General features: G+C 39.4%; 1 protein-coding gene across 3 annotated transcripts in view; it reads left to right on the top strand.

The window, feature by feature from the left end:
* Positions 1-10,236, top strand: part of klhl14 (kelch-like family member 14) — a 28,053-nt gene extending 17,817 nt beyond the window's left edge. For all 3 annotated transcript variants that reach the window (XM_049597409.1, XM_049597407.1, XM_049597410.1), the window contains 4 exons: positions 309-499; positions 2,532-2,690; positions 6,526-6,683; positions 7,764-10,236. In XM_049597409.1, the coding sequence (XP_049453366.1) occupies positions 309-499; positions 2,532-2,690; positions 6,526-6,683; positions 7,764-7,904 (649 nt within the window). In that variant the 3' untranslated portion in view covers positions 7,905-10,236. The remainder of the gene's footprint in view (positions 1-308; positions 500-2,531; positions 2,691-6,525; positions 6,684-7,763) is intronic.
* Positions 10,237-13,079: the final 2,843 nt, after the last annotated feature.

The following is a 13,079-nucleotide window of genomic DNA, read 5'->3' as shown; positions in this document are numbered from 1 at the left end:
TGTCAATCTTTATATATAGTGATTCGTTTGCACACGCACATTGTACATTGCTTTCTACCACCCTAAATTTATTGTCTTTTGTCTTTCTATCATCTTTCATTTAGATATAATATTAAATGAAATGTCTTTTGCAAAAGTTTACACTGGCATAAAAGGAAGTGCCTACAGCTGGTAAACACGTAACTAGGATGGTGAAGATGTGCTGGTAGATGTGATTTCCACCTCAGACACAAACTGTGGGAAATCCAACAATAGATCTCATCATTGCTGGTTTAATGATGTTGTCTGGTTGACACTTCCTTCCTCAGGAGAGCTAGTTTCTTCGCCTGCCGCCTGGATAAGCACCTGTATGTGATCGGTGGTAGGAACGAGAGCGGCTACCTCTCCAGCGTGGAGTCCTACAACCTGGAGACTAATGAGTGGAACTACCTGTCGTCTCTGCCGCAGCCTCTGGCCGCCCATGCAGGAGCGGTGCACAACGGCAAGATCTACATATCAGGTCAGCAGAGGACCTGTCACACTTACTATCCCTACAAGTAACAATATCAATCAGTCAGCTTTATTATCACAGCTGGGAAATGTGTTGCGCGGTAATATTGAAACAACAGTGACCACAGACAACAACTATAAACACAAACACAGTACAGAGTACATTTACTCAAATACAAATTTAAGGTAGAATATTTCTACTTCTATTCCACTACAGTTTGGAGGAAAATGTCTCAGGCTTTTTTATGCCCTCAATAGATATATTTCTCTCATTTTTTTGGTCACAAATCTGTTAAAATCTTTGTTAGTGAGCACTTCTCCTTTTCTAAAATAATCCATTCACCTGACCAATGTGGCATATCAAGATGCGGATTAACCAGCATCATTACTACACCGCTGTGCCTTGGGATGGTCACAAGAAAAGGCCACTGGAAAATGTGCGCTATACCACAGATGTTGCAAGTCTTGAAGGAGCTTGCTGGCATGCAAGCTATTGCCCTTAAACTGTGTGTTAATTTCACTACCATAAGCTATCTCAGTTCATTCAACCAGCCTCACAACCAGCCGTGCATTATCATGCTGCAACATAAGGGTCATGGTGGCAGATGGATGGCACAACAATGGGTCTAAGGATCTCGTCTGTAACATTCTGCCATGAGTAAAATGCACCTGTGTTCGTTGTCCATAGCTTATGCCAGCCCATATTATAACCCCTACGCCACCATAGGGCTCTCTGTTCACAATGTTGGCATTACCAAACCGCTCACCCGCATGTCTGCCATCTGCCCGGTACAGTGTAAACTGGGATTAATCTATGAAGCGAACATGTTTCCAAAGTGCCAGACGCCATCGACAGTGAGCAGTTGCCCGCTCAAGTTGGATATGATGATGACCTGCTGTCAGTTCAAGATCCTGGTGAGGATGATGAGCATGTGGAAGAGACGGTTTCTGACAATTTGTGCAGAAATTTTACTGTTGTGCAAACCAAAGGTTGCACCAGCTGTCAGGGTGGCTGGTCTCAGATGAGGTTGCAGGTGGAGACACTGGATGTGGAGGTCGTGAGCTGGTGTGCTTACATGTGGTCTGCGGGTGTGAAGCCAGTTGGATGTACAGCATTAATACAAACAGCATTGGAGACGACTTATGGTAGTGAAATGAACATTCAGTTACAGGGCAATAGCTGTGGTGGATATTCCTGCAGTCAGCTGGCCAATGATGCACTCCCTCAAACAGTTGTGACATCTGTAGCAAACTGCACATTTTAGAATGGCCTTTTATTGTGACCATCCCAAGGCGCACCTGTGTAGTATTGATGAGGGTATTGGTGGATTGATTTTCTTGGAAAAGGATAAGTGCTAATAACACGGATTTTAACAAATTTGCGACCAAAATAAATAAACAAAATCTCAGATTGTTAATTTTAACCTATGAAAAATGTAAGCACAAACAAAGCTATTGTGTTTAAATTTTTGTTTAGAGTAAATCCTTTACTCCTTTTGAAATCTATAAAGATATATTCCATTTTAGTGACATTTAAATCAGTCAATACTCTCACACAAACACAGAATGTCATAAACCAAAACCCTTCTTTTCCCAAAGCTGACTACCACTGAATCATCAGTGAATTTTGTGCTGTATTGTGCGCCATGCCAGTTATCACAATATAAAACTATAAAAAAGGGAACAAAAGCACCAACCTGTTTGAATAGAGCCGGTTGGACAAGGCGCCATTAACTCTGACGCATCTATTAGTTTAAAAACAAGACAACATTGTCTAGTGATACAAAGATCAAGACTGTAAAAGAGCTCACATGTGTCTCTGTAAGCACATGTGTCTGGATCGTATTGAAAGTACTGAAGAAATGGAAAAACTACAATTTTTTAATAAGGAATAATTCTGGTAATTATAAGGTTCAGCAATAAATCGATACATATCATGGATCATTAATGTGTGTTTTTCCTACTGAGTGTAACACGAGCAGCCGGTGTGTCTTCCTTCAGTGTGGACACAGTATTAAAGGTTCTGTGTTCACCTGTTGCAGGAGGAGTGCACAATGGAGAGTACGTGTCCTGGCTCTACTGTTATGACCCTATAATGGATGTGTGGGCTCGGAAACAGGACATGAACACAAAGCGAGCCATTCATGCGCTGGCTGGAATGAACGACCGCCTATATGCTATTGGTGGAAACCATTTGAAAGGTAAGCACTCGAGCATTTCAGGAAATTAACAGAAAAGAGGTCAAGATCTATACTTTTTTTTTTTTTAAAAGCATGTGAAAGAAATGCTTCTATTATGAGCAGGCGGCAATGACATTTATTACACCATGCAACCCTCTTTCACACGTCAGCATTCAAGCTACAAAATGAAAAAACAACTGAACAAACAACTGAGTTACAGTTACGTGTTGTGCATTTGTATTTGATCAGCGAAACTGAATGCATGCATTTGAAAGGGAAATATGAAAAGCTGGAACTTGAATGAGTTTCTTTTCAAATACAGTTTTTGACTAATTTTACAGCGTACTTTACACAGCACACAATTTGCAAGCTTTAATTGGCTTCTCACTGCCCCAGTTTCAAATTGAACTCATGAAAACTTTCCATACGCGCACTGAGATCTGCCACAATTGTGTCCACATTCAAAGGCAAATTAAATTTTCTGTTTTCTCAGGCTTATGATGAGTTACTGCATGTGTGTGTCTGTGGTTTATTTTTTTGGAGTCAATGTGCAGTCTGTACTATCTCTACTGGGTGTTTGTACAGTTAAATGTAATGAAATGTGCTGTATTAATAAAAGGCCTTGCATTCAGATTTTGCCAGCGTTCAGGTTCTTGGGAAATACAGACGCTTGTACATTTAATCAAACCGGCTTCAGAGGCCCTGAGAGAAATGAGGAAAGACAAACAAAGATTTTTCAGACTGATTCAGATGTCTGTGTTTCATTTGTTATTTTCTCCTCTGTTTACCTGCATATATAGTGGCTATCATGACGCCGCCACTATATTGACTTGGTAACAAAGTCAAATCAAAGTGGAAAAAATAAACTTCCTTAAGTAAGCATATAACATGTAACATCTCAGCTAATCTGCTTTATCAGGACTGCGTGATGTGGTATGACTAGATTGGATTTACAGTGGCCTGGCAACATAAACAGAGAACCCCACAACTGTCTATAGATGTTGTTAAAGCCTGATTGGTGCTGATTGGTCATAGTTATCTCAAGGCAATTGAATCGAACGAATCGAAGGTCAGACTAGTTCCAGCCTAATCAGACAAGCATGAACTGATGAAGCCTCTTGGATAAGAGGTGAAACGTCTTCTAAGACAAAACCAAGTCCAGTTGTGTTCGATTCGTTTGCCTTGAGATAGTTACTTGAACCTTTTCCCACATAAATGAAGAAATAATATGTGACATTAAAATGTCTCAAAACAGCTAGACCTGTGCTATATAATTTTTTAAGTTGTGTACTTATGTTATGCCAGATGTTTACATAGATTTTATTCAAGAAACAGGGTGTTTCATTTGGTTGCCTGTCAAGAGCACCATATTCCCTTTATGAATTTGCACAATGACGGATGGCAAAAGCATCAACCGCCCTACTGTGACTAGGATTGGCTTACCCTGACAGTTTTTTTTTTTTTTAAAGATATTTTTTGGGCATTTTTAAGCCTTTAATTGATAGGACAGACAAGTGTGAAAGGGGGAGAGAGAGAGGGAGGGACATGCAGCAAAGGGCCACAGGCTGGATTCGAATCCGGGCTGCTGCAGCAACAGCCTTGTACATGGGGCGCCTGCTCTACCACCAAGCCACCGACGCCCCACCCTGACAGTTTTACCCTAATCCTCACCAATCCCACCAACACGTTCTAGTCCCAATTTGTCAAATATCACCGCTTTCTCAGTGGACTTTTATGTGTAAATTTTATGCGCAAGGTACCCTGCTGCATCTGTTGTTAACTTTCCTGTATGACATTTCAATGTACACTTGTTACATGCATTGTGTCTTTTCAACATACACTTCCATTTTCAAAGGAAATGTACAGTTTTTGCTCGTCAAAGTACACTTATATGTAAACACCTTATTTTTATGTTTATTTCCTTGTGCAACAAAAACACATGATTAGGTTTACAAAAAAACATCATGGTTTGGCTCTACATTCACAGGGGAAGTGAACAGCGGGGTCCCCTGTATATTACATTGTTACCGGCGGTGTTAGAAATGGATGTCGTTCGATGGTGTTACAAAGTGACGCATTAAAAATTGTGTTCCCAGTTTCGTTGTATAGGTGTCTATACAATGACAATAAAGGCTATCTTGGCTATCTTGAAAAAGTGATCATACCGAAATGCAAATTTTCATCCCTTTTACCCCCTCTAGTTGCTCTAACTTCAAGGAAATACCAGACTATACGTCATTAAAAATCATTTGATGTCACATTATTATAATCAGTAACAGTTACACAGCAATTTTTATCCCATTCTACGTGTTTCTTTCATTAATTTCATGCAACCCAGTTTTCCAGTGGACTTAATTTATTGATATAATATATCAGAGACTTTTTAGGTTACTGTTGTGCTACTGTAACAAGTGGCTCATGCCAGCCAAGCTTATGGTATAGCTATGGTAAACAAATGCATACAATAGCATTATAACGTTACAACGCACTCATAAATGTATTTTTAGTTTAATTGTTTTAACCAAAGATAACTGCACTGGGCTACACGACTGAATTTGCCACATAACGTTAGCTACGGGAGCTGTATGGGTTTTCAACTCGTCTAATGCTAATGGCAAGTTAGCAAGTTAAAGTTATTTTAGCTAACGTTACATATGGCTATTTTTTTTTAGAATGAAATGATATAATAAATAAAACTTGCATACACTCCCTCATCTGTGAATCAGGTCAGATAATCAACAATCAATCAATCAACAGTGAAGACAACAACTCCCATGATCCCACGCTTCTTCACGACCTCCTCTAAGCTTTTGTTATTGTTTTGATTGAGAGACCTCTAGCGGCAGAAATTACATATTGTGCATTAGGGATAGACCGATATGGATTTTTTAGGGCCGATGCCGATACCGATTTTTTTCCATCACCCTTAGCCGATGACCGATTATGGACTGCCGATTTTCTTGAGCCGATATTTGGGGCCGATACTGCTTTTGCTCCCTCAATTTACATAAAAAAAAAATGACACAATGATAACAAATATTACAGGTCTCAAGTTTAAAATAAGAAACATTTATTGAACAGTAATAAATACTAAAACAAGATGGAAAGTTGAGGTAGAACAGGTAGAATATTATTATTATTATTATACATTCAAATAAAAAAAAGAGTTCAGTGCTCTTAAATCTTCCAGTAGTGTCTTTATAAAATAAACAAATATTTAAGCTGAAGCATAAATAAAACAACAGCTACTGTACACAGTAGGATTCGCTGCATGTGCGCTGCAGGGTCTTCCAGCAACACAGAGCTGCCCGTGGATGCCTGTCTGTAAATCGTGCCAGGGAAAAATAAATCCGCGAACCCACGGGCGTATCGGCCGATGCCGATACAAGTAAAAAACTCAAATATCGGCCCGATATATCGGCCGGCCGATGTATTGGTCTATCCTTATTGTGCATTTAAAAACCAGAATGTGGAGGTTCATGCACACCTTTAATAAGTTGTAGACAGGTGTCATGAAGAAAAGATGTCCATGGATAAGAGATAAATTCCACACACTGTTACTAGCACTACAATTTATTGCAAGTCATAGGACCTTGTGTGGGAATTCTTTTCTCCTACCTATGGGCATTTAAAAAGAGACATTTAGAAGAGCACAGAGAAAACAGCACTCACAGAAAATGTGTTCATGTAGGAACTCATCTCTCAGAGCAAGAGGCTGATTGCAAAAATGTGTTTCCAGGGCCTTTGAAGTCAAAGAAGCAGCTTTTACTGTAACCTGGACCTGCAGTTTCACCTGCATGTTATACACGGAAGTACTCTAATCATTTTAAGATAATATTCGTCCTCTTTCACACAGGGTTCTCCCATCTAGACGTGATGTTGGTGGAGTGCTACGACCCGAAAGCTGACCAGTGGAACATCCTGCAGACACCTATCCTGGAGGGTCGCAGCGGCCCGGGCTGTGCTGTGTTGGATGACAGCATCTTCCTCGTGGGAGGCTACAGCTGGAGCATGGTATATTCTTACACATCAGATTAGATTACTTTAAGCATAACACTGGCAAATGCCAACAAATCCCACGAAAAGACCAAAATGATCACTTTGTTTGTCTAAACTCTACTCTGACTTCTGAATCCGACATTTGTTTCTACTCTGATGTCTTAGTGCGGTGGATTTCTGTTCCAGGTATGCTACTGCAAGTGTTTAGATGGACTGCACTTGTATAGTGCTTTTCTAGTCTTCCCACTTCTCAAAGTGCTCTTACACTACATGTGACCTTCACTTATTGACACAGACATTCACACACTGGTGGCCAAGGCTATCATACATGGTGCCACCTACTACTACTACTTAGTAACCATTCACACACACTCACAAACCAATGGAACAACCATCAGGAGCAATTTGGGGTTTAGCATCTTGCCCAATGGTAATTTTGAAATGTGGATCTTCCAATTAATGGTTGACCTGCTCTACCATCTGGGTCACAGCCACAGCAGTGTTTACATAATGTAGCCTACACTGCTACATGTAGCTACATGCTAACATCAGGGAAATATGTAATCTTGGTTCAATTTCAGATTATATTCCTGCTGGAACACGATTGTGTGAAGAGGTTTTTATTAGTGATTAGTGTCTGCTGCCGAGATGTGGAAGACCTGAAAATGCTGACCAATGAGAGCAGGGAGGCTTTTCAGACAGAGAGTGAATACAGGTGTTCCAGCAGAGGCTGTATGAGGAAAGCAAAGTGTTTTTTGACCATCAAAACATGTAAATATGTTCTGGTAGAATCCCAAAATACATGTATGAAAGAACGTGTCACAAAGTGCAACTGTTCTTAATAGTTTTTGGACAACAGTGCAGGTCTGTTGCAATAAGCTATATCTGTATTGGCTACACAGACACGTCTTGTTTGTAGGATCAGTTCATTGTTGGTCTTTTCATGGAATTTGTTGACAAAAGAAAAACCTAGAAAATCACCAGACTTCATCTTTAAAGTAGTCCTGTCCTGCTTTTGATGTATTTACATTAGACTGAAATCCAAACAGCGCTCAGAGGTACAAAGAGAATGACTTGCTTCTCCTTTTTTCTCAGGGGGCCTATAAGTCTTCTACCATCTGCTACAGCCCAGAGAAAGGAACATGGACAGAGTTGGAGGGAGAGGTGGCAGAGCCCTTAGCGGGCCCAGCCTGTTCCACCGTCATACTGCCTGCCTGCCTTCCCTTTAACAAATGACAACTAATCCAACCGACGGGCGGTAAGAGCGAGGAGCAGCAGAGTGAATGGGGGGAGGACCATCAATAAGCAAAACAGTCGTCCACAATTTTGTGACAAACCCTCCGGTCAGACGACGGGGGTGTGTATAAATTATTTTTTTACAGGTTTGACCAGAGCACTTTCGTTATTCCCTACTGAAGGTTTGAAAAAAAAAAAAGAAGAATTGTGTAACTCATGTATTTAAACTCATCTGTGTTCTGAGAAATGGTCAGTTTCATATTTGATTTGATTTAAACTGATAGTACGTGTTTTTGGCTTCTCTTCTATAGCACGCATAGTGTTGAACTGAATTATAGCTTTCAAATCCATTGTATCTTGTATTCAGTAGAGGCATAATTCCATCAAAATGCAGTGTTGTTTCATGGACTGACAGAAAAGGTGATCAGTTCCAAACTGTCATGGGGTTACGTTAAACTAGGGCTGGGTGAGTTACATTAACCGTGATGATCAAAGTGTATAAATATCCTTCATCCCTCACGTCATAACTCACTTTTCTCTGGCTGGACTGTGCACTTATCTCGCTTTCAGATCATGATGCAACTGTTTTGTTGTCTCTACAAATGAACATATTTACCCGTCTGAAATTGAGACATTTCCAGAAACTTTTCTTAACTGCAGTCATTTAATTAACTAAAAAAATACACAGTAACTAGTTCTTCTAGCAGGTACACTGGGTCCAAACACAACCAGGAGGACATTGTAAAAAAGACGCAGTTACACAGTGATCTTTATGAGGATGTGTCCATATCACCCAGCCCTAATTTATAATGAATTATCTTAATAATTTACACCCAGACTGAAGTCGTGTTTCTGTATAACTTGACAGAAAAAATCTTGCCAAATGTTTGTGGCAGCTATTCTTCGTGCTGCAGGCAAAACAATTTAAAGTTTGATTCTTAATCTTCATACGACGCACTAATGTTCTCTTTAAAGGAATACTGAGGCCCCCAAATTAAACATTTGTCTATCAGTTACTTGCCCTGTATTACGTTACGTATGAAGAAAACTTTGCTTTTCTTGCATGCCTACACGGTGAACGTAGAATCCAAAAACGCTATATCAAAATAACACACTTGCACAAATCATGCAGTATAATCCAAGTCTCATTTATCCAGTTGAATGCTCAGTACGCCCCAAACAGACAGCCCTTTCCAACTGGGAAGTGAAGTAGAAGTGAAACTTATCTATGCTCTCTTCAGCGCCACACTCCATTGACAAAAACAGTAATTTTACCCAGCTGAACACAGAGCTGCTGGTCTACCTCTGCCTCAATCAGTTAGCTTGTCACCTTGTTGGATTTGAAATAACCCTCTTTAACACCAAGGTCACACAAAAATACTAACAAACGTACTAATGGAGGCAGAGGTAGACCAGGAGCTCCTGTGTTGTGTGAGGTAAAATTACTGTTTATGTAGGGTGACCATATTTTGATTTCCAAAAAAGAGGACACTTGGCCCGGCCACGAGATAGCCTACTTATCATCAATTTATAAACACCCCCCGGACGCCCCGGACAGGACGTGAAAAGTGGACATGTCCGGGCAAAAGAGGACGTTTGGTCAGCCTAGTTTTTGTCAATAGAGTCTGGCTTTAAAGAGAGCATAGATAAGTTTCACTTTTTGTTTAGCTCCCCGCCAGACAGGGCTGTCTGTTTTGGAAGTACTGAGCATACGGTTGGATAAATGAGACTTTGATTATCTGCACGAGTTGTGTGAGAGTTTATAAACTGATGGATTTTTCAATCTATCAAGAGTTTTTTCTGTTTTTGGATTCTTCGTTCGCTGTAGACATGTGAGAAAAAGATTTTTTCCCCAAATTTAACATAACACAGGCTGAGTTATTGATATATAAATGATAATACTGGGGGTGAAGTATTCCTTTAATTATACAATGACAGTACAATCAAATTGTAATTGCTAGCCAATGTATTTATGAGTAGTATGTTTGGGTAAACATAATAAGAGGACATTGGTTTGTTCTCCTTTACGAGCCGATGCTAACAGGCCTGTTTATAAGGCCACATAGCGTTTACCTCAATGGTATTTTAATCTTTAATGTACAAAAAACAAACAAGCATACAATGGTCCTCAATGCACTAATAGTGAACTTTTTAATTCAGCAAACAGAGTTCACTAAAATGTAAATGAATTAATGTGCTGTGTTTAGAAGAAAAAAATGCTCAAATGAATCTAAGTGCGGTCTAGTCTACGTTATTAGGTTCAAAAAGTTGACTCTAAATATTGATGCAGTACCTGTTGACTTCTGTAAAGATTTGTTGATTTCATTCTTGTACATAATCGCTTGCAGTGAAACATTTTTGTGCACTCAACCTTGGATTTATTCTCAAATCCTGTTATGTCCTTTGCATTTTAGAATATGAAAATAAATTGACTCTTGATGATTAAAATACCTTTTTTTGTTTCTTTGCATTTTAGACAGAAAACTTGTTGAGAACTTCAGTGATTATGTGTCTCAAAATTAAGATAAATCAGCATCTTTTAACATAAAAAGAAAGCATAAATATACTGTGCTAACACTGACATTAGACAGTGTGATTTAAAGATGGGCTGGTGACAGGAAAACACACTTCTGCCATCACATTTTTGTATTTTTCCTGGAATCATTTTCCGTCTCAAAATTTAATCAAATGAAACAACCCAAAGACACAAAATCATTCTCTGGTTGAACTGTTCACCACTCAAGTAGGAATTGCTTTAATTTTAGGGAGTCATGAACCAAAAGTTTGAGAGCCACTGAACACAGAGGAACTTCAAGATCTGTGTAATAACTCATCTAAATGATTAAAACACAACTTCACACTTTGACAGAATGAAGCTCAGGCACAAAATAAATGCCAAGTGTTCACAACTCATAAGGACATTTAAAATATTTGAGCAGGAACATTTTTCTCCGCCTGCAACTAGAGCTCGCTTTTGATGCTCAATCTGATGACTCTCCTGTAGCTGTGTGGGCTTGACTGCAGATGAATTTTTGCAGCCCTTAATACCTAATAAAGATTTGTCTCCATACTGTGAGCATGCAGAAGGTGAGATTAGAGTTTAAAATTAAAAGAAAGCACAGTATTACATCAAGCAGGAGTCTGTAAAGTGTAAACCAGCAAGCATACAAAGCAAACCTGATGTTTACCCTCAGGACAGCCTCTCAAGCCAGACCAGATTTGATTTGCCAACCATTTACTACCAACTGTCTCATGCACCAAACAGCATGCTCGTCCTCCTACACACACACACACACACACACACACACACACACACACACACACACACACACACACGCACCTGATGGTTTATTTCTAATGTCTTCTTGTTTTTTTCTTCTCTCAATGGCAGCAGTTTCTCTGCTTGGTGTCTCCACGTCACGCATCCACTTGGCCGCGTGCCTGGAGGATAAGACGGCAATTATTTCCTCACCGAGATGATTCTGCTAGATTACATAAATCCATATCTAATTCACACAATATGGCATCGGGACATTAGAAAAAATACTCCTCGTGTCACAGGATCCTCGGAGAGGTGTCTGACAACAACCACTGACAATCTGCAGTTTATAGAGATATTTGAAGAGATATTTGAAGAGATAGTTGAAGAGATTGTTGAGGGGACTCTGGGCAATTAAAGAACAATATAACCTTGATTAAGACAAAGATTTGAAAAGCCGTCCCAGGACAAAAATGAAGAGGAGTACGGTTTTAATTTGAAGTCTTCATTTACCCTTCAGTGTTAGTGGCAGCAGATGGTTTCTGCACTGCTCTCGGTCCCACAGCTAACACCTCTCCCTCAGCTTTGGGAATAACAGGATTGGTTAACATGAACACAGCTGACCTTTTAATTAAGCACACAGACCATCAAGGCTTTGTTTTAATCACAGAAAAAAGTATTCTCTGTCCTTGGCTCTAGTTTCAAAGTACGATACAAACCAGGACACGCTTTTTGTGGCCTCGAAAGGGTTTAAAGGTCCAGTGTGTAGGATTTAGAGGGATGTTTTGGGCGAAAAAAGGAATTGGATATAAGAAGTATATTAGTATAAAATAAGAATCATTGTGTTTTCATACCTTTAGAATGAGCTGTTTATATGTACATAGGGAGCGGGTCCTCATTTATGGAGATCACCATGTTCACTGCCATGGCTTTAAATAGGGCCATTCGCGTTTTTGCGCTTGCCACCGTAGTTAGCAGCCCCTCTGCGACAAGCGGCATCGAAAAAAACATTTGATTTGTAACACGAAATTGCTTCATTCAATGTTTTTACCGGGTCTGTTTGTTTCGAAGAGGAAGAGACCTCTGCGGATAATTTGGCTCCTGTTAAAAACCTCCTGAACAATAAACACTGACGAAATTCTAGCTGGGAGAAGTTTCAGCTGGTTGCAATCTGCAATCCACTGCTAGATGCAGCTACATCGCCCTCAATGTTACACACTGAAAGTCCTCAAATAAATTGTTTTTCCACACACAAAATAGTCCTAATGCCATTTATTCATCTGAGTTTCAGTATTATCTACATGTTCTTCCTGACAAAATTGATTTAAATTTAATTTACATGACCTTCAGACCTTTATGTTGATGTATTCCTGCTGAGGCTATATAACAGTGAGGACAAGTGAGCCACTGCTAAAGTTAAAAAGCACTCAGCGTGAAACATTATGCCGTAATGTGCTGCACTTTTCCTTCTCCAGCGTCTTATTTTTAGCATTAATTCATATGTTTTTCCCTCCTCATACAACGCATCCATTTGATGTACAGCATCCCTTACTCTTTGTGTCTTGTAAACCTCGCAGTCCACTTTTTTTCACCGAGACATGCTTAGACATAAAAATAAAATAAAATAATATACTGTAGTCAGAAGTATATATGCATTGTTGTCACAGTAACTGTTTTAATGATTGTTACAGATACTTCTCTGGGAAAATGGGCCCTTACATCTTTATTCATCATGGGTTTTACCCAAATTTATGTTTTTAATAAAATAAAATCCTCAATATTCGCTTAATGTCCTAGCTTTTTAACTGCATCTTTAATTAATCTTTAATAATGCAGCTTTTGTACCTAAAGTTAGAAACACTTGGAGCCCTAAAGGATCTGCTGTAAATGTATACAGTATATGCATCATGTGAATC

The sequence above is a fragment of the Epinephelus fuscoguttatus genome, linkage group LG15 (assembly GCF_011397635.1).
Source record: "Epinephelus fuscoguttatus linkage group LG15, E.fuscoguttatus.final_Chr_v1".
Taxonomy (NCBI): domain Eukaryota; kingdom Metazoa; phylum Chordata; class Actinopteri; order Perciformes; family Serranidae; genus Epinephelus; species Epinephelus fuscoguttatus.
This window is presented reverse-complemented; position numbering and strand designations above follow the sequence as displayed.